The sequence below is a fragment of the Chelon labrosus genome (genome assembly GCF_963514085.1).
Source record: "Chelon labrosus genome assembly, chromosome: 11".
In the NCBI taxonomy this organism is placed as follows: domain Eukaryota; kingdom Metazoa; phylum Chordata; class Actinopteri; order Mugiliformes; family Mugilidae; genus Chelon; species Chelon labrosus.
The window spans coordinates 17,578,334-17,600,109 of NC_140344.1; the positions used below are offsets into that span (position 1 = coordinate 17,578,334).

Consider the following 21,776-nt stretch of genomic DNA (forward strand, 5'->3'; position numbering starts at 1 on the left):
TGCCTTGCAAGCGAAAAGCTTAACACTGAGCACCTTAAGCTCACACACGTACAGAAACAGAAGACGCTCTGCAGTAGTTTGAAGCCACTGTTATAGACGGGGATTCCTCAGAACTGAGGTAGCCCAGTATGAAGTCAACCCAAATGAATACATCATCGTTCTGTCTCTCTTGAGGCAAGTGAAATCATGTGTGTGTGTGCTCTCTGATGTTAGTGAACTAATTACATGCTAGCAGTACACAGTTTGTGTGATATGACTGCCATAAGTTTATTTTCCTGTCTATAATTACGCTCACAAGCTTGTGCTGTACTGTTCAACGCTATACTTTTGGAGTATGTTGACATACAATTTACCGTGCAGTTGCTGAGAGAGCAATACATTTGCTTTTTCACTGAATATGTTTTACTTGGTTCACCTGATGGCATCTGCTCCACAAACCTCAGGAGGGCAGTAGAGGAGGAGAGGATGGATTGATGGAGAGGTGTTATTATTGGGGGACTGAGTGTCTCAATAGAGTATATCCAGTTGTGAGAAAATGTGCGGCTGCAGCACAGATAAATTATTTCCGCAGTGTGCTTTCTCTGGCACAGCTTTCTCTGTGTGTCTAACTAAATACAGTAAGTTGCATGGGAGAGTTAGCTCGAATATGTGTCTGCAAACTAAGCCTTGTTGGTTTTGGATTGCTCTTAAATTTCTGTTGCTAAAACTGTGAGCGGATCCAGTGGCTTTTTACTTGTGTTACTCAACGTTCGCTCTCATGCTTGTTTATGTACCAGGAAGAGGAGCTCGAGCGTTTGGAGCGGGAGTTTGCCATTCAGTCCCAGATTACGGAGGCAGCCAGGCGTCTTGCCAGCGACCCTCACGTGAGCAGTAAGAAGCTAAAGAAACAGAGGAAGACTTCTTATCTGAATGCACTAAAGAAGCTCCAGGAAATTGAGAACTCTATCAATGAATACCGGGTCCGCTCTGGCAAGAAGCCTACGCAGAGGGCATCGCTTATCATAGAAGGTACCAACAGACTTCTCTTCACTACATAAAAATGTTATTGTTTTCACGTCTAGTAACGACAATTTCCATGACAGATAGAAGTATTCCTCTCATGTAGTGTTAAGTAATTATAGAAATCCACTCATTGTTTAGTGAGTAGTTTGTTGATGCAGTAAGATTTTGCAACAGCACAATCTTTAACCTTTAGTCTTTGTTTCTCTCTCCAACAGAAGCCAATATTTGTTCTGAAGACAGCTCATTGTCTGATGCACTAGTCTTGGATGACGGTGAGTTTCCTTCAGTGGTTCTAGCAGCCCACTGATTTTTACTAAATGTGAACCACTCACTTCATCCTTATCCTATGAATACTTTGTTTCAGATGATCCTCAAGTCACAGGTACCCCCACCTTCTCTCCAGTAGCATCGCCTCATAAGGGCCTCCCTCCACGACCGCCGTCTCACAGCCGGCCCCCGCCACCGCAGTCCCTGGACGGCCTGCGACACCTGCACTACTCACGCTCTGACTATGATAAATCCCCCATCAAACCCAAGATGTGGAGCGAATCGTCACTGGATGAGCCCTATGAAAAAGTCAAGAAACGCTCCTCTCACTCCAGGTATTAAAGAGTTCATCTTGATTAGAATTAGAATAGACCCTCAGTATATTGACGTTCAAGTGTGAGGCTGCCCAGAGTTAGTCTAATCAACTGTTACAATAGGAGACGATAGTAAAATTAATTAAAATGTCTGTCTAGTCACAGGCGTTTCCCAAGTTCCGGCAGTGCAGAAGCAGGGGGTAGTAACTCTCTGCAGAGCAGCCCCATCAGAAACCTCCCTCACTGGAATTCTCAGTCCAGCATGCCGTCGACCCCGGACTTGAGGACCAGGACCCCACACTATGTACATTCCACCAGGTCAGTCAGTTGTATACTTGTAATTTCCTAGTTAAATCGCAAAAATACCTTTAAACCTCTCAGCTATTGGGTATAATCTTTTCCTTAATTGGAATGGGGCAACAGAGCTTCCTTTTCTACATCTCTTCCTGTAAAAGAAAAAGCTTGGTCTGCAGATTTCATGCTAATCCATGGCATTCAACTGTTTTGCCATCCTTCATCTCACAGGTCAGTGGACATCAGTCCCACACGTCTGCACAGTCTCTCACAGCACTTTAGGAACCGCAGCTCCAGCCTTGAGTCCCAGGGCAAACTGCTGGCACCCGATCCTGACGCACACCCGCACACGCTGGGCAGCCCTGACTTCTTCCTAGGCCCAGGACGCAGCTCCAATGGCTCCGACCCACTGGATGACTGTTCCTCCTGTACCAGCCAAAGTAGCTCAGAGCATTACTACCCTGGCGGACCTCCTGGCAGCAACCCAAACTACTCTACTCTTGGAGAGGACTCGCCCTCCAAAGCCAGGCAAAGGCAGAGGCAGAGGCACAGGCAAGAGATTTTGTGGGCATGAGCTTTCTTTTGTTGCGTAGTGTACTATATAAACTCGTAAACAATTTTGTGACATTATATTTATTGTCCTTTGTTGTCCCTCCAGGTCGGCAGGTCACTTGGGTTCCTCTAACTCTGGGTCTATGCCAAACCTGGCAGCTAAGAATGGCTCTGGTGGAGGCTCAGGTGGAGGTGGGATGGGAGGGGGACACCATGGAGTCTACCTCCACAGCCAGAGCCAGCCCTCCTCACAGTATCGTATCAAGGAGTACCCTCTATATGTGGAAGGCAGCCCCAACCCTGTGGTTGTCCGCAGCCTGGAGAGCGACCAGGAGGGGCACTACAGTGTGAAGGCTCAGTTCAAGACCTCCAGCTCCTACACAGCCGGGGGACTGTACAAGGAGGCCTGGGGGGGCGAGGAGGGAGGAGAGGGGAGCGGCCGACTGACGCCGTCGCGCTCTCAGATCGTACGGACTCCATCATTGGGGCGAGAGGGTGGTGGAGGAGGAGGGGGGAGGGCAGCAGTGTCTGAAGAGCTGCGATGCTGGTACCAGAGGTCTTCGGGGAGCTTGAAGGAGAGGAGTCACTCGCATTCAGGATCCACATCCTCTGAGACCGGGTCACAGCAGGGCACTCTGGGACACGGTCGAGGGAGCAGAGTAGGAACACTCGCCAAGGGCTCACCAGGTAGGTCATTGTTTTTTGTTGTATTGTTAAAAGAACATGCCCTGTGTGAGGCTCGAACTCACGACCTTCAGATTATGAGACTGACGCGCTGCCAACTGCGCCAACAAGGCTTGGCCTCAGTGCTTATGTCACTGTTTTTGTAACGTGACCTTTGACATGGGTTTTTTTGCATTCATGCAAAGTTAAAAATAACTACATTTAATCTTCCCGAGGGCAAAGATACAGTGAATTTCTAAACAATAGTCAAAACAAATGCCCTGTGTGAGGCTTGAACTCACGACCTTCAGATTATGAGACTGACGCGCTGCCAACTGCGCCAACAAGGCTTGGTGACCCTTTTTGTGACACTAGCCCCAGAGCAACTGTTATTCTTTTGTGGCACTGAGGTCACTTCCCCCATCTCCACATATGAAGCATAGCTGGAATTCCTTTGCCTCTCACCTCGTTGTAGCCTCTGTTATTTCAGTTGCGTGTCTAACGCTCAGTTTTCCCTTTAGCTGCATCCCCTCACAGCCAGAGAAGTATGACGCCCTCCAGCGAACATGCAGCCACACCTACGCCCCCTTGTAGCCCACAGCACATCCTCAACTGGCAAAGCGGGTAAGAGAGCTACATACTATGTAGTGGCTGAACACGGTGCCGAGATGATGATTTGAAGTGGGATGAGAATTTAGGATAAACTGCATCTTGGCTGCTCAGCTTCTTTCTCTCCATGTTTGTCCAAACCTCCTTCTTCTTCTTCTTCTGCCTGTTCTACCTGCGTTAGCTAACGTTTTTCAGTGTTCAACTAATCCTAAAGGTGACTACATGTGGTTTCGGGTTCGCAGTGTTTTAAATCTATTCATTCTTCATTCAAATTACACCTCTCTGCTTGATTTTCATCTTATTTCCCTGTTGGTGTTCTCAATGTTTTACTCATTGCTTTTCTGTTCCTTCACTCTTTCTGGTCACAGTCTGATTACCTTTTCCTCATGGAAGATTTTCTCGTCACTCATGTTTGTCACTTCTTCCTCGTCCATCTTTCTGTCTATACTAACCCTCCTTTTCCTTATGTGTGTGTCCTCTCTCCTGGTTTAGAGGCACAGCAGACAGCTCTCCTACTGAGGACGTCTGTCAGTCTCCCCCTCAGCCCAGCTCTGATGCATAGAGGTACCGTCTGTGGTCTCGGCCTCCCCATGATATAAACCTAGAGAGTAGTATTGAGAAAACACAGCAGCAGCATAAGCAAAATTTGGAGGAAACATATAGTGATAGAATTACTCTTAGTTTGGTCATAGAAATTTGAAACACAGCTAAAAGTAGTATAAGCTTATAGGATATTTATTCATTTTATATCATTAACAATGGGGGGCTGACAGTGGGACGGTTTGTTTCTTATTCCTTGCTCTTTGGTGCTGGAGGTATGTGTGTCATATACTTTTCTCTGGCTGTATCAGATCTTTGCATGTGCTCTGCTGTGATGCTTCACTGTGGCTCACTCCCTATTGGGGTTTACTAATAAAAACACTTAACCATGTGCTGTTACAGAACAATTTTAAAGCATTCAGATGAAGATGTGATTTTTTTTTTTTATTAATGTTCTGCAGTCAGTCTGACTCAGGTGTGTCTTCCTCTGCAGGTCTTTCAGTGACAGCTGTTTTCTCAGCAGCCCCTTGTGTTCAGAGCTGGCTGATGTGCAGTGGTACGGACAAGACAAGGCCAAACCTGGAACGCTGGTCTGAGACCTTCCTATTGGGCCTGGAAAAGTCCCATTGCCCTGTCCTACTGCCTCTACACTGTCCCTCACTACTACCCATCAACAACCAACAACCTCATCCTTAAAGCCCCTATGAAAACCATGCCCTGACCGGACTGGACATGAGCCTCCCTCCTCCCTAAATCTCACAACCTCTTTATTATACCCCGGCTTATCACAGCTCAGCTGGACAGGGACACACTTGCTGGGCTCTGATAAGGGCTGGTTTCACAGGACAGACTGGGAATTGCCACCTCAGCTGTTGAACTGTTTGCCCTACAGCACCACAGAGCCCCTTCTTTACTAACCCTCTGCAGCACACAAGCAACGGGGCAAGGGGAAACGAGCGATGGGGGAAAGAGAGAGCACAGAAGAATATCAGCCCAACAAAACCAACATCGGCCATTCCAGGTTTCATATCTCATCTTTGGTTTCCGACCTTTAAGTCAGTGCACTGCCACCCGATCAGAAGATACCTGCTGGATTTGAGCCACCAGTTTAAAACCCATCTTTAGGCCCAAATGAGCTTTGTTGCATTTCACTATTCCCATCAATGTTCATCTTTTCTCCTTATTTCTCCCTGCATATTATGAAATAGAGAAGTGAAAAATTATAAATTGACAAACTCAGCATATTCAACACTTCTCAGTTTAACCCACAACCAAAGACAGCTGCCGGATTGACCTGTCGCACCTGAGTCCCCGAGCAGATTCCTCTGCAGAAAAGTGACTGTCGAGTCATCTGTATTTAAACAAATTCACAGTGATGGCATTAGGATGGCTTCTTGGACACTATCTGGAATAGGACTATAGCAATAACAAACATCACATAAGTCTATGAACTGGTTTGAATCGACAGTGAACTGAAGCAGCCCCCCCACCCCCATGTTCTCTGCCTTGTGATGTTTGGAGTAAAGGATCATTAGTGCATCATAGGGAGATTATGAAGTCGTGGTTTTTGGATTTGGCATAAATCTATGCTTTCTTCGGTGACTTCATCTTTCATGTTGTTTCATGTCTTTGGAGATTTCTGCGTCATCAACAGTTTGTTTGGTGGATTATCATCAGTGCTAAGGATTATTTGAGGGGGTTTTTGTGCATCAAATCATTACTGCAACTTTTTTCTTTTGGGTGCAGCGTTGATGTGAAGATTTTCTGATTCCAGCTTTTTGACTTTTTAACCCCTGAAAGTAAAAGATGGCTATGGGCATCTGTCGGTGGAACATGTCAGTGACAAACCTCTACAGTAGTTTTTATTGCTAGCCTCTCTTCTGCTACTTCTCCTCCTCGGCTCGATACTGGTTCTCACCATGCTCCGTATCTGTCAGTTCCTGAATAGCACTGTGTTTTTACATTATTCTGTTCATCTCTTAATCATGACATGGAGCAATCCTTTTGAATTCACTTACAAGCTCAAGACATGTTGGTGCTTTGTACTTGTACTGTAATTTTAGTACTGAAACAGTCAGAGGATCGTTCGTATGCCTTCAAATTCCTACAGTCATTATATAAAATAGCCCTCAAGGCAGAGCAGCCAAAACACTCTCAATAAACGTTTCCTTAATTTGGCATCAGGTGGAATTGGATTTATAAAAGCATACTGTGGTCTGAAAGCACAACATTAGGGCTGGACTGGCAGTGCATCCAGAGTGTTAAACAAGAGAATCTCTTTTCTTAGTATGTAGTCTGGATTTCAGGTTGTCAACGCTTAAGTGTCAGGGCAAAAGAGAAGATGAAGCCAGAGATGAGAGAAATAAACTGTTTCTCACACATCCCAATCAACAATCAGATTTTCAGAACAGGGTTAGAAAAGCACACCTGGTTTTGTAAGAAGGAAGTAGAGCTAGACGTTCCTTTAACCCTCATCTTCGTTGATTTTACCCAAATTATGTCAAATTGTGAATCTCAGTGGCTCCATGCAGAGTGGAAGAAAGCTGAACTGTGCCGTGGTACGTCTCTTTCCCCGTCCTTCATAGTGTTGTGTTTCCTTTAATACACGGAAATGACGTCAGTTGTTGTAATTTGCCACTTTCTACACTATTTTAGTAAGAAGGTTGAGGCCACTCCCTGCATGGCTGGTTCTCCGAGAGCTATTCATCCATGTTTGGTCAATAAATCAGTTAATCAATCAGGATTGGAGCCATCTCACACAATCCCGTGCATGCCCCGCAGATCCACCAACAAATGAAGACATCAAAGTCCTTCATGCTAGCATTAGCACGTTTTTTCTACATAGCGTTGTCCAGCACCCACCAAAAGTACCATTTTGACCTTGTGGTAATCTCTGACCTCTGAGCCCTTTGTAAAGAAGTGTGACATCCTTCTCCTCCGTTATTCCAAGCGCAACATATTTTCTGTGCTCCATGAGGTTTTTGTAATACTCCCAAGAGAAGCAAACTAACTATTTTATCAGTCTTTTCCTGTATGTACGGAGGGGCACTGTTAGGTTTTGTGGGGTTTTTAACATTCACATTCATTGTTTTAACAATGTTCCATTTTATATGAACCAGTATTGTTTCCTTATGAGTTCTGACATTGTAACAACCCTTTCAGGTGCTACAAAATGACCAGTTACTGCTTTGTCACGTAGGATCTAGACACCTCTTCATTGTTATCAATAGATTCAATACCAGATGTGCAAAATGAAGCTTATTTTAACAGACAGTTTAATAGTAGAACACTTCCTCTACCAGACAATAGAGCATGTAACTCGATTTTATCAGTTCTGTTGTAACAATACATTAAAGGTGATGTAGAAAAAAAAATGTGGAATCGATTTAAAAAAAACAAAACAAACGAACTGAATTCCACAGTTAATTTATTCTTTTTTTCTATTAAGAATTTGTATAGTAACTTTACATTTTTCAAAACTGTGTTGTTGGAAATTGATGATGAATTTTCAAGATGAGGTGGCTCTTGAGAGTAAGAAAATAAATTATTGATGAATGTTCTCAAGATAACGCCTTTGTCTTTATTTTCCGTCGTCTCCATTTAGTCATTCACTCAAGTGGCTCAGGTCAAATCCCTCCGGGGCCGAAAGGTCGGGCCATCAGTCAAGACTTATCAAAGGGAATCCCAACATGTAGTCGCCCCTTCCGCTCCTCCTCACACACTCACTCTCTTGTCATCACATCCAGGCTTCACTCACTTCCCTCCTCTCTGGGCCTTCTGAGAGGATTTCCTGTGGAGTCAAAGGGAAGACACGCTCCAAAAACAAAGCATGTTACTCAGCAGAGATGAAACAGATTAAACCGTTTTTAATTGGCTTGGCAGTGTCTCACATGCTAACTCTGATATCACTGGAAATTCCTTCTTTGTGTAAAAGCTGGCGTGACCCAACTGTGTGTACGACTCAACATGCACACTGTTATTGTGGACGCTAGTACAGTATTTGGGATCCTTTCTGCTTGTATGTGGTTTCTTCCGAAAGAATCCGTTTCTTTGAGGACAGCCAGCCTCATCATCCTGCTTTCGTTTGTTCGGGGCTCTGTGTCCGTTTACTAATTAATCCCATGTTACTCTTTGTACTCGGTGTGTTCCCATAGCAGCTCTCCCAACCAAGCAACAGCTGGAAGCGGTTAGCCAGACATGCCGTGAGAAAGTAGCTGCACTGTGATTCTTTTTTTTTTTTTTTTTTTTTCTCGTGTCAGCGTGTGTGTGAGTGCTTGCTGGAGGAGTGGTGTATGACCTTGCTTTATATTCCTAATGAAATCCTCCATCATTGAAATGCTCAAACACACCACACCCTTCGCCGTGTCTGTACTCTGTGTGCTGTTAGATATGTCTGTGAAGAACAGAGTTTGAGTCACAACCGAAATGATCTGCTTGTGGAACAGAAAGCCTTCTGAACAAGAACTTTTATTTACACCCAGTTACCATTAACAACTGACAATATATTTTGTATTTTATACTCAACAAGTTCATATCCATGGACCAAGAGGAGCCAACATCTGGAGGAAAAAAATAAGGTTGTCCAATTTGTGTATCAGCATGGACTATAACATGAAAATGTCTGGTAATGCTGCCCTCTTGTGTCCATTGCAGAAAAAACATCTAAGAAAATGAAGAGAATAAAAAACTATGACATCAACTTTACCCGACAAAGCCCGTTAAATTATTAGATGGCTTCGGTTTATCAGTAAATCCACACAGACATAGGTTTACTAAAAATGAATTATAGTGTCAGATTTTCTACACATAACATCTTTAAATCAAAGCACAGGTAAACCTTATTGACAAATGTCAGTTTTAGAGGTGACCGATAAGACTCTGGGATACACCATGGCTGGCATTATTTGACACGGAGTTTGTTGTTGAGCTTTTAAATTTGCTGATGCACATATTTGTGCGAGTGACTTTCAAGTTCTCGAGAAATCCCCAAGGAGAAGTGATACAGAGTGGTCAGTCAGGTGGCATGATGATGTGATTTCCTCATATCTGAATGAAGATCTCCAAAACAGTCCAGTAACTAAGTTTACACATGATGTGCAAAGTGAATCTAGAACATTGTGAAGAGTCCCAGTGAAGATAATTTGGCACCGACGTCCAGTAAATATATATATATAGAGAGAGAGAGAAAGAGAGAGAGAAAAAAAAGGAAATTGATTTCTTTTACAGATTAAATTCCATTTGTTCCAGCAGTGGCGCATTGGTCTCATCAGGATCCTGAAAAGAAAATCATGCAGATCACAATTCAGCAATCTACAACTACTCTGAAATGTGGTATTTCTGATTTACTTTGCTGGAAATGGTGCCCACAAAATACTTCAACAGCCATCATCATTCAAAATCCACTGACAGAATAAAACTATTCCTGATTCAGCATTTTTATTTATTTTTTTAAATGGAAAACACCCAAATCACTGAAGTTAATGACAAACCCTCCCTCTGGTCTGGATATATTTACCTGTGAGAGGTGGCTGTAGACTTGAATTTGGGGGGAACTGTAGCGACGTAGGCCTCTCCAGGACAAGAAAAGAATGTAGACTGATGCCAGAAAGCACTGAACAGTGAATGTTATGGAGCTCGCCTTTGCAACATACGAACCAGCACGCTGGGGAGAAGAAGAAGGCAGGGGGGAAAAGAAACAAAGGAATTTTAAGTTAATATTTAGCTGACTCTGCGTTTTGGCCATATATCACTTAAAAACCTAAAAATTAATTTTTTACGACTACCTGTTGGTTCGTGTTAAGTTCAGCAAGTTGTGCAGATCTCAGACTGATTTCCAGCAGAGCAGAGAATCCAAACAGTAGACAAACGGCGTTCAGAGCCATCAGCACGATAATCTGTTTGTTTTTACAAAATTAAGCAATGCTATTCATTACATAAACAAAAAGAATTAAAAAAATCATTAAACAACTTGCTTACTTTCACTTTATTAGCTTTCCACCGAACCACCATTGCCAGACACCCAGCAGCCACATACTGTAACAACACAAACAGTTATGACCTAGTATTTGACCCTCTGCTGGAAATAAAATGATCAGCTAAACCAGATGTGGACTCACAAATAAGCTTGAGGATACTGGTGTTAACATGGAGACAGAGCAGTTGTAGCTCACACAGGCATGGGTCACCGTGCTTAGTATGCAAGCTAAGGCGCTGAGGACTTGAACCACCTGTGGGGAAATGCAAACTATGAATCAAGTGACCAAACAAAACTGTGGAAATCAATCATTTAAATAAGATCAATAACACGGCATCGCACCCCGGAGACTACAAGCCTAGTGTTGACCACGGTCCCGAACCAACGGTGAATCCTGGCATTGTTTAGCTCCTCACTATTGGTAACCTGGGTCTGTGCGTGAGTTGAGGGTGTCTCTTTAAAAAACACGTGGTACAGCCCCTCCTGAAACATGTTCTGCATCATCTGTTGTAGAAGAAAAAAAATCACTTGTAGGAAAACAGAATGCAGGCTTAACGGTGCCCAACAGATTCCTATTCATGCAAGCAAATAAGGAAATATAAAGATACATTTAACTGAGATTTTATGGCAAATAATCACTTTATGACGGCTTACCTTGCCCAGATGTTGTAAGGCTGTAACCTATTCCATATTCACAGAAAGTATCATCTAATGGAATAAGAAGGCAAGAAATCAGAGACATTAAACTGTTTTTCTCATTGTTGCTGCTGCTCCATTGTATGGCACACTACACTCGAGTCAAAGTTCACTTGAGTTGGAGGATAATGAATGGCTAAAGGTCACTCTTGAGGAAGTGACTCAGGTGGATCCCTGGCTATGACTAAGGAGCTTATCAGTGCGTGGGCAGAGTTTACTGTAGCAGACTTAATTTTATGGCAATTTTAGGATTAAACTCGGTCTCCTAATTCTATTACCCACACGGGCAAATAACACAAAATACATATTGTATTTACATACAGAATAAGCATAAAGTTTAAAAATAAGAGGACCTATGGTGAAGCCTTGAGGAACACCACAGGTTGCATGCTGATGAATGAAAAAGGGTTCTCATGTGTTTTTGAAAGATTAATCCAGGATTTTTACAAAAAAAAGTCATAAATCTGAGAGTTTTTTATTGTTATTATGATACTAGACTCTACAGGGTAAACCAAGATCATATCATGGCGCAAACATAGAGTAAAATATTATACAGAATAGTCACATATATGACTTAAGTATCTGATTGATACACACCGTGGATCTCTATTTGATATTTGTCATATGAAATCATAACAATGTATCTGCATGAAACATACCTTTATTATGCATGATAATGCTTGTAACGATTGCATTATTCTTTTGATTTGTCTTTTTTTCTGTTCTAACCTCAGACATCCTTTACATCCTTAAATTCTTTTCAAAAATACATCATTTAGAATCCCAGTTACATACGTATATGACTGAAACTGTTGCAGCTTACAGAATGAAGCTTCTATTTGAGTAATAGGCCATTGGTCATCACAGCAGCAAGCACATGTAAAAGCAAAAATCTGGAAAGGCTGACAAGAAGCAGAAGGCGGCAGAAAGAGGTCAACGCAGGACTCTGAGCATCTTGGGCAGATGGACAAATATTTAGAGGATCTATAAATAAGCAGGGGCATGTCAGACCCATTCTGTTTTTCCTGGCAGCGTCTCAGTGTCATTGTCCTCCTCTTTCCCCTCTGTGTACAGCTCAGCCAATCTGCTGAAACGTGGTCCCCACTGAGTCAAGCCCTGATAGTCCTGCTCCTCATCTGAGTCCGAGGAGTTGATGGAGCTGAGTGAATCGGCGTCAGAGCCTGCTCCTTCGTGGTCAAACACGAGGAGAGAGTCATACGGAGGAGCTGTGGGGTCACTGTCTGCAGCACATAGGTTCTACATGGGAAACAAGGACAGACACCACAGTGTAAATCTTTAAGCATATAAATTCTAGTAAAGACACTATAGGTGTGACGCTGTATGCACTTTTTAACATTACTCACTTCCTCAATGAAATTTCCAACCTCCTCATTGGCTCGGATTTGCAGGCGGTAGCATGGGTGTCTCTGGACAGTAGGAATCACGTCAGTGCAGAAGACTTCAGGACGGTTATCAAGACCTCTGTGGAGCTGGCTCAGGTCATAGTCCTTAAAAAAGTGCAAACAGACAAGATGTAAACAATGCGGAGCAATTTCAACTAAATGTTCCTCCAACTTTTATGTTTCTTGGTGCATTAACAATTCCAAGACAGTGTGTGTGTCACGGCTTCACAAGAGTTACTACTAACGTCAAATGTGAACTCTAATTACATCCTACCTGGTCCTCTTCGCCTCCTCCCTCCTCATTGTAACAGAAGATGTCATCTCTGGGTACATCTTCAAGAAGCGGGTCATCCTTCTCCGCCCTATTCCTTCTCCTACTCAGCAACAGAAGAAGCAGGAGCAGCACTGCAATCAAAAGAAAAATATGCGACTAACCACAGATCTAAGTGAATTATTTATAAAAAGAAAGTATTACAGTCTGGTTACATACACAGAAGCCCAAAGATCGCTCCCAGTATTGGAGTTGTGAGGGAAGAAACTTTTAGATGAGGAGCTGTACGAGGGATGAAGCAGGTGGAGACGGCCCCTTGACAGTGGCACACCTCTACGTCTAGTGTACTGTCTTGGAATTGCATATCAGCATCAAAAATGCGCATCAGCACGTCATAGTCCCCGGGAGATAAGTCTCGTTTGGGGGACAAGGCTGCCACGTCACCTGGAAAAGATGCGGAGCGAACATTAAACACTAAATATTTGAGCCTGACTTCCTCTGGCACACCGCAGTTACATTTCAAGTTGTATGACAATGCTGAAACTTTGCAAGACATACTATTAGTGTTACTTCTCTTACTTGTGGCATTGGTGGTAACAGTCCAGTTGATCTTATGTTCTCCTTGAAGTTTTACAGTGAACGGACCAGCATTACCGGGCCCATCTAGGTCCACTATATCCAGGAGGGCAGGAGAGGGGTTGCTGTTGCACAGACTGACTTTCCTCTGCTTGATCACTGGACGATGATCATTAATATCCAACAAATTCACAACCAGAGTACCTGTGCCTGTAGCTGGAATATCATCTTGAGGCAGAAAAAGAGAAGGATTCATTAGTCTGGTGCAAACATTTATTAAGAAAAATTAGCACAATGAAAGTTTAGTTGGTTTACCGTCGTCATAAGCCAAAATTAAGACTGTGTATTTGCTGTCCTTGACGAAGTGGGATTCTCTGTCCATGTCGCTTTTAACTTTGACTAATCCTGTGCTATCATCAGCGCTCAGCCACCGGGCAGTGTCATTGTGGAGTTTATATCTGATAGCAAGAGAAACACCCAGATTAGAACCTAAACTGAATCTTGTACTTGCGCCCACATGTAAACAGTATCTAAGTATGTGTTTCCATCACCTAACGCTCTGTTTCCTGGCCGTGTCCGGGTCCTTAGCTGTGACGCTGGCCACAGAACTGCCTATTTTCACGTCCTCTGGGATGCTCACGTGAACCACTGCTGGACTGAAAACAGGCGGCTCGTTCTTGTCCACCACTCTCACAGTGACTGTGGCTGTTGATGTAGACACCGGCCCAGAAAACGGCGCCTCATTTGTTGCAACCACCAGCAGAGTAAAGGCAGTGGTGTGCTCAAAATCCAGTGCCTTGGAAGTGACAGAGAGTAAAGAACAAGATGTGATATGCCCTGCATGTTGAGTCAATAGACTAGTTAATAAAAATAATATTTCTTAACCTTGGCTGTTGTGATGATTCCATCCATTTTATTGGCGCCTGTTTTGATCTTGAAGTTTCCCCCTTCATTGCCTTTGATTACTGAGTATTTGGTATTGGCATTCGGAGATCCTGACTCATCCCTGTCAGTTACCATTAGTTTTATCACCTCCACTCCAACCTCATTCTCAGGGACTGATGTGGATGTCTGGGCAAAAACAAGAAATTCTGTTCAGTGAATTTACAGATTAAACTTATTATTAAATTGCCTTTGGTCATTTTCAACTCACAGAGTTCACATTGAATTGTGGGGCATTATCGTTGCTGTCATTGACGGTGATTACAGCGGTGCAGGTGGATATTAGACCGTCCCCCTCCATATCAGCAGCCTCTATGGTCAGCTTGTACTCTGGGATTGTCTAACGCAAGAACGCTAGTTACAATGGGCACGAAGAAAAGTCTTGGAAAGACAAGAGTTGTATTTGCATGATATAGTTACATTACCTCTCTGTCCAGTCCAACTGACCGCAGACTGATCATTCCAGTCACTGGATTTATGGCAAACATGTCTTTTTCTGGTCTTTGGGGCGTCTGAGATAGTATTCTGTACCTAACTAAAGCATTCTTTGTGTCCGGATCATCCTTATCCACCGCTGTTACTTTTATGATGTTATCACCTGCAAAACAAGTGCATTTAACTCAAAGTGTTCTCACTCATATTGAAGTAAAGTTTGCTGAATATTCCTCTCACCAACATTAGCGCTTTCGTTCACTCTTCCGACGAAAGGGTTCAGAGTGAACTGTGGCGCGTTGTCATTCTGATCAACTACGTTGATAACGAGCTGCATTGGCTCTTCGGCCTTCACCTCCTCCTTGAACGCATGGGCCCACAGCTGTAACACACAACACACATGGTGGATCTCTAGAAAGTATAGATACAACTGTAAATGTAAAATAATAAAAATAGTGAGATCATGGTTTTTATTCAGCTCACAGTGTATTTGTCTTTTTTCTCCCTGTCTAATTGCTGGGTCACATAGAGCGCTCCAGATCTCCGATCCACAGTAAAAACACCCTCAGGTGGTTGATCTGATCCTGGTCCGCTGATCTTGTAGGTTATGGCGAACATGTCGTGATTGCTGGACCTAAGCTTAATCACAAAAATGAAAATGTGTCAGACAAAAGGCGCTTCAGTCAATACAGACACATTCAAAATAATGTAATTTGCGCACTACCACCAACTCCACTTACCGTCACCATCAATTTAGGGTATGGGCCCCTGTCATTTTCTGGAAAGTTAATGGGTGGAATAACCCATTCCCTCTTCATCCGTTTCCAACTGCCGGATGCGAATGGAAACTCAATGACGGGGAGCTGCTGGAGGACAGTGTCTGAGATGTTCTGTTTGAACCAGGACACCACGTCAAGTCAGATACATAATTTATTTGTAATCTAATCAATAAAGAACGATTACAAAATGACTTTACCTCAACATTGTTCCTTTCTGGGATTTCATTATTTGGGAAGTCGTTTCGTGGTTGAATCTCAGCAATCTCAGCTACAGAACACTGATGAACAAACATTAATCTAACAGCTTATCACATACTATAACATTCATTATTTACAATGATAGAGTGAGTGCATTATTTTTGAGTATAGACTGTGTATACACAGATCAGTAAGGAAATTAATGTTTAAAAATAAAAGAGAACCCATGATCGCACCTTGTGGAACTCCAAAACACATATTATGATGAACAAAATAGCAATGGTCACAGAAGTGGAAGATAAAATTCTTTCTTAATGAAGTCACTAAGAAGTGTTTTATTATGTGTACGGGCAGTGGAGTACAACAGATTCCACAGGCACACAGAGAATGAAATGACTTAAGTGAAAAACACTCACCTGGAATTGGCACAGCAAAAAGAGCACCGTCCAGGTCTTGCTGTTCCTAGCCATATCTCCTTAAGTGCAATAATTCTACAGAATTGTCCTTCACGTCACCGGACGTGGAGTTCCTACTTTGTTCCAGTGGCAGACTTCCAGGCTTGTGACTGCCAACCCTCTTCACTGAGTGCTCTTCATCTTCGTCCCTCAGTCAGTATGTTAATTAATCCTTTTCCAGACCTCCAGTGCGCTGTCACTGTTTAAAGTGTTCTTGAAACTGCCTTTCTGCAGTGACCATGTGTTTACTGCAGTTCCACTTAGTTCCCACTGATGCTGAGTAGCTGTTTGATTTTATCAGTGAAAGGTTGGTGAAAAACAAGAGAAGCCAGAGCAGACGCAGGTGCTGTCAGATATGCAGGTGACTGTGTTTATGCAGGCAAGGCCTTCCAACCTCACTATTCAAAAACATTTTAGGTTTTTGTTAAATGTGTTCATAATTATTCTCAATGAAGAGAAAGCAATAAAAATTAATTACTAACACCAGTCATTAAAATTTGTGACTTCCCTCCAATTTGTGTTACAGGACAATCAGATCATAAGGAATGAACTTTTTTTCCAGAGGACACGCATGTTTACAAAACAAAGAATCACACTGGTGCCATGACACTCAGCAAATAACACATTAGGTAGTTTATTTTGACAAACACTTCTCCCAGTCTTGAGCATCCAAGCGTTGAACTGATCTTTTTTTTTTTTTAAATGTCATCGCTTTTTAATGCAACGGTTCCATGAATGAACACGATATAACAAATTATTTCTCATTGGTTTATTATAAAACATTTGGAGCTTTTTCAAGCAGGTGCAGTGACAACTTAAATATGTCTAAACACATTTTCAATTAAATACAATTACAGAAAAGGACGCGATTTCAAAAGTAAACTTCACAGTTTGTACAAAGGTAAACAGGGAAAAAGATTACAGATGGACATTCTGTGTAATACAAAGAAAGTGACAGCGTGTGTTCCTTCATTTCTTCTTTTGACATTCATCTTAAATTATGTCTTTAAATGTACATCATGAATATGTATACATATGAAACCTGTCGCTCTGATGTGATAAGTGCTACTGTTATGAATAATCTGGGTTAAGTGATTAAAATAAGAAACCCATACGACTGTCCTTTCATTTCCAAATATCTATAAATAATGTTTTGTAACAGGTTGGGATTTCTGTCCACAGAAGGTAAATGAACAGAACTGATTATGATAAATGTTTGTTTCTGTCCAACTTTGTTAAAAAACAAAGAAAAGAAAATTATGTTAGCTGCGGTGAGGTTTGGCCAGGTCATAGTTCAGATACACCACAGTAGCCGTGATATCGTCTCTGTACATTCGAGCCAGGTCCTCGGGCAAAGCGAGCACTGAGGCCAGTCTCTCCTGGCATAGTTCTCCATACTCGCCAGTGCCAAGAGCATGTCTGATGAGGTGTGTGGCAGCGTTGGTGTCTAAAGCGGGGGAGGCACGGGCCTGACGTTTCAGCAGGAGTTCATGCATCTGGCCGAGTTTCAGCTGCTTCTCAGATGCAGAAACTGGAGCCTGAAGGGAATAAAGCAGAGTTGGAAACCAGTTTTTCAAGTTCACAGGATAAGACACAACAAAAGCGTCTGAAGTTATGTCGTGCGAGGCATACTGTCTTTACTCTACACAAACCTGCAAGTGAATTCCGCTCAAGTGCTCTCCAATGAGCCGTACCGCCTCCTCGCTCCCTAGCTCGTCCCATAGCCCGTCGGTGCCGAGGATCAGAAAGCGGTCTTGAGGTCTCAGCTTATGATAGGTTATTTCAGGTGCCACATCCAGGTAGGGTGGTGTTAGATAGTTAGGTGGAGCGTACTGATACAAGTTGAGAGAGTCCAGGTCCACTCCAGATTCAAGACTGGCTAAAATGCTCTGCTGCAACTCACGGCTCCATTTGAATCTCACGTCACCAAAGGCACGCAGAGGCATCAGAATCTGAGAACAAGATGAAGAACTGAGCCAGTGACTTAATTTTAAATTTAATGCTTCTTTTTACAGTGCATGTACACAAAACTCACCCCTAGTAGTCTGTCATCTGTGACCACTGTGTCTCCCTCTGAGGGTGGATGCTGGGCTTTGATCCGTTCAACCTCAGTCACGTTCTGACAGTTGTGGTCCTGTGACAGAGGTAAAGCGCTCCATGAACCGTCATCGTTCTGCACCCCTAGTACTGCTCGGCAGTCACCGGCATTCGCCACGTGGATCCCATCCGTGCCAACGTGAGCCACACAGGCAGTGCAACCGGCAAAGGCAACCTGGACAGATGATGATGCATGTGTATCAACACTGTGGGACCTTAACCACACTGTTGCAGCAAAGATGGCTTAATCTTATTACCTGAATGGCTGTACTTTTCATCAGGTCATTGGAAAGAGGGACCTGAGCCTCCAAGGATATGTCAGCATCAAGCCGTTTGAAGGCACGATCTAGAGCATCCTGAGGACTAATAAAGAAGATTGCTGAGTATTGTTTTTGTTTCAGCGTTTTATTTCAGACTAGTCTAGGGAAGAGTATTGAAGATTAACTTGGGCTACAATCTCGTGGTTGCAGCATTGCTTTCATATTGTTTACTTATATAAATAAATAAATAAAATTGAATTGAATTATACCCACAAAAGAGGAGGAGTGTAATCAATCAAACATACTGTATATACATTCATGTTAAAACTTTGATATTCATAATGTTATATCATTTATATAAACAAGCAAGGATGGAGGACAAGGAAATCACACTAATAAGGGACACCCACATATGTGCCTACCTCATGCTTACTCCATGATCTTCACTCTCCAGTAATTCTTGCCAGAACACTCTGAGGTGGTCGATGTACAGCGACGCAGATTCACGATAACTGAAGTCTGAATGGTGTTTATACCATTGCAAGATTGGAGGAACAGGTCTGCCACGCTCCATGCACTTCTCAAGCTCCTCCAAGACATGCTTTGGCATCATCGCAACTGCAATGTAGTAGAGCAGCCGCTCACTGACAGCCTGAGCACATGCCCAGCCTCCGTGGCCATCGAACACTCCAAAGAGCATGCCCTTGGACTGGAGAAAAAAACAAAGATATGCATTAAAGGTTGCATAATAAGAGAGAAAAGAAGGGATTGATGTAAAGGTTAAAGGATGCATACCTGTAAGCAGGTGGCTGCACTGCGACGGTCCTCATTAGGAGTGTTGGCAGCTAGCAGGTTGCTCTCAAACTTTCTCACAGCACTGAGTCCCCTGCCATCAAACTCTGGCACGCTCACAGCCTGAAGCAGGGATCCAAATACAGACAGGGTCAACACATTTTTTCTTAACTTTTAACACCACTTTTATTTGAAAAACATGCTTTGTTGGTGTAAGCTTTTATATGCAATACAATTTTTCTTCACCTGCTCATTGGATCTTAGAATACTGTTGATCTGGACTTGGCTGAGCTGGAAATCTAGGTCCTGACGAGTTGAGAAGCGTCGTCCCCTTTGACGCCAAGATCTGGAGGCAGTCCAGGATGAGAAAAGACAACGGTGGTTTGTCTGAGATGAGGGAAATGCTACAAGGTGGGCATACTGAGGGGAACAAAAAGGAAGAGAGTGAAACAACAGTTGAATATGCTGCAAATCGTGCAGATTTAAAAATGTAATTGTATATGTTAAGCAAGTGAATTAATCGGGGTACAAACCTGAAATGGCGCTGCAGAATAAAGTGTCAGTGAGTAGTTTGAAGCTCTTTGAATGACGCTGGAGGACACGCGTCCATACATTGCGAATGTAAGGCTGTTTGTGGGGTGTTGTGCAGCTTAATCGCGTTGATGCCTGTGCCAAGAGGAAAAGAAAACATCTTGTAGGTTTAATATGTAAATAGTGATACCATAAAAACTTACGGGACTCTCAATGAGCTAACATAAATAGATAGCAACGTAGATATTGTATAACTTATCCAGCTTCGAATTAACGACATAATCGGCCAGCTGTAAACTATACCAAACAGCAATGCCTCTTCTTCTTATGACATTTGTATGTTGTTACAGGTGCAAGTTTTACACATAACAGCGAGATGACAACATATAAACCGTGAAGTTAGCTTGCAAGTAGGCTAGCTCTGCTAACGATTAGTTAGCACGGGCATTAAAATTACGTCAGAACCTATACTAACTGTTTGGACACATATTGGTGTTGCATGTATGTTATATACGTTGGACATAAACATTGTGAAATACTTACAAACTTAGTAAAATAACGAATGAATCAATGTCCGTCGACAAACCTCTAATCGTAACGGCGGCGCGCACCAACGTCTGACGTAGACGCACAGTTGTAGTTCTTCCTGGGTAGACGTTTTTTTTTTTCTTCCTGGTATGACTTACATAACACACAGACTGCGTGCAGTATATATTTTTTTATTTTATTAAGTAACGTGCGAATAAAGGCAGTGTGGAATAAAGCTGTCGATGCAGTGAGATTAATTTTAGCATTTGATGGCATATTGTCAAATAATATTCCAAAATTCAGAATCAGGGTCAAAACCATTGACTGTATATAACAAAGCCAAAGCAGGGAATGCAGCTTGTATGGTATACAGTATTTGTATTTGGGGTTATTAGAACTTTTTCCAGCATTGTCGCCATATTGGGAGCTCTGGTGACCCTATAGTATGCCTTGTCTCATATTCCTATTGGTTTCTATTGAGCCTTTTCTCAGTTCAGCATTGTTATCAGTGCAGTCCCTTTCTCCTTTCTGTGTGTTATGTAATAAAATGTCATACAAGTCTTGCCCATTGACTGTATATACTCTTCTTGCCCTGTAGTTTCCCCCAAAAAATGTAAATCAGTCTTAACCAGCTTTCTAGGACCTTAAAAGGTCCTTTTAGGATACAAGACTTGTTAACTTTGCTAATGAGGTTTGGAGTAGAGATTAAATACATTTTGGATGAACGCATAGTAAATGTCAAGTAAATAAAAAGTAGATAACTTAGCTAATGATAGTTGATGCTGAGCAAATATTCAAATCCTTTTACACCGTTGACATTTGATAATTAAGGATTATATGGTCCAACAGTGAACCAGGGAAAGAATGCCAGCAGGAAGAACAGACATGTATAAACAAATATTTATCCTTTAAACCTTCTGCTCCTGCAAGTAGACAGAAAAACAGTGTTTGTTTTTCATTTCAGGAGAATCAGTTCAGTCAGGTTGGACCGCCACATCATCATTTAGACTAGCTCAGCAAATGTATATATGAGACAACAGAAAAGTAAAAAATATTATGTAAATTCCTGTCTCAAACAGGATGCCTTTACAGCAATCAGTCACAATATAATGACACAATTATGCTGCTTTACTAAGAAACAAGCTTCTTCCACAGATTTTCTCAAAACAAGTTAATTAATATTCGTTGATATTCTTTGTTCTTTGATTATGATTTAGATTATGCTGAACCGTTTTTGATTATTTGTCGACCCCATTTCATGAGTCACATCACCGTACAGAAGACAATGATACGGAAAACAACTTGGGACGATGTGCTAACATTAGCATCTGTAGTAGCTGTAGGCCACATTCTGCTCGTTTCTATGGCAACGTGTGCCAAAGCGGCGTCAGTGCAGCTAACGAACTCCTGCTAATGCTAATGTTTATCCAGCAATGTTTACTATTTTAACCTTTGTTCATCGACTGCTGAGAAATTCTTGTGAAGTTAGTTAGGATATTAGCACGGAGACAGAATTACAGAACGTCTTTCTTAGCGGATGTTCAATATTTAAAATTATGCTAATTAGCTAGGTTAGCTCGAGCTAGCTTGTTTTGGAATTA

The 21,776-nt window shown here is 42.5% G+C and overlaps 4 protein-coding genes across 5 annotated transcripts in view; 1 reads left to right on the forward strand and 3 right to left on the reverse strand.

Annotated features, from left to right (window-relative positions):
• The window catches only part of frmd4a (FERM domain containing 4A), a 52,752-nt gene extending 44,513 nt beyond the window's left edge, over positions 1-8,239 (forward strand). Inside the window, exons 17-24 of the mRNA XM_084555595.1 lie at positions 777-1,008; positions 1,218-1,274; positions 1,367-1,604; positions 1,743-1,901; positions 2,109-2,441; positions 2,536-3,116; positions 3,614-3,716; positions 4,735-8,239. Of these exons, the coding sequence (XP_084411721.1) occupies positions 777-1,008; positions 1,218-1,274; positions 1,367-1,604; positions 1,743-1,901; positions 2,109-2,441; positions 2,536-3,116; positions 3,614-3,716; positions 4,735-4,837 (1,806 nt within the window). The 3' untranslated portion in view covers positions 4,838-8,239. The remainder of the gene's footprint in view (positions 1-776; positions 1,009-1,217; positions 1,275-1,366; positions 1,605-1,742; positions 1,902-2,108; positions 2,442-2,535; positions 3,117-3,613; positions 3,717-4,734) is intronic.
• Positions 8,240-9,681: 1,442 nt separating this feature from the next.
• tmem253 (transmembrane protein 253) lies at positions 9,682-11,266 on the reverse strand (the record flags this gene model as incomplete). The annotated part of the gene is made up of 4 exons (XM_084555978.1): positions 10,558-11,266; positions 10,343-10,468; positions 10,025-10,135; positions 9,682-9,903 (listed from the first exon to the last, which is right to left on the reverse strand). The coding sequence occupies exons 1-4, from the start codon at positions 10,717-10,719 to the stop codon at positions 9,682-9,684; spliced, it is 621 nt and encodes a 206-aa protein (XP_084412104.1). The 5' UTR covers positions 10,720-11,266.
• LOC311495352 (B-cadherin) lies at positions 11,259-15,633 on the reverse strand. The gene is made up of 14 exons (XM_084554764.1): positions 15,512-15,633; positions 15,276-15,425; positions 15,019-15,174; positions 14,776-14,917; positions 14,529-14,701; positions 14,315-14,443; positions 14,047-14,232; positions 13,713-13,957; positions 13,477-13,619; positions 13,165-13,389; positions 12,805-13,029; positions 12,589-12,719; positions 12,276-12,419; positions 11,259-12,168 (listed from the first exon to the last, which is right to left on the reverse strand). Exons 1-14 carry the CDS (start codon positions 15,605-15,607, stop codon positions 11,917-11,919), a joined length of 2,397 nt encoding a protein of 798 aa, XP_084410890.1. The 5' UTR covers positions 15,608-15,633; the 3' UTR covers positions 11,259-11,916.
• A 989-nt stretch (positions 15,634-16,622) lies between these two features.
• Positions 16,623-20,367, reverse strand: pdp2 (putative pyruvate dehydrogenase phosphatase isoenzyme 2). Of its 2 annotated transcripts, none has more exons than XM_084556059.1 (9): positions 20,191-20,367; positions 19,650-19,782; positions 19,363-19,536; positions 19,120-19,239; positions 18,747-19,033; positions 18,322-18,427; positions 18,003-18,239; positions 17,620-17,919; positions 16,623-17,505 (listed from the first exon to the last, which is right to left on the reverse strand). In XM_084556059.1, the coding sequence occupies exons 2-9, from the start codon at positions 19,728-19,730 to the stop codon at positions 17,230-17,232; spliced, it is 1,581 nt and encodes a 526-aa protein (XP_084412185.1). In that variant the 5' UTR covers positions 19,731-19,782; positions 20,191-20,367; the 3' UTR covers positions 16,623-17,229. The 2 variants fall into 2 exon arrangements, with proteins under 2 accessions (XP_084412185.1, XP_084412186.1); XM_084556060.1 differs by having other exon boundaries at positions 20,234-20,289.
• Positions 20,368-21,776: the final 1,409 nt, after the last annotated feature.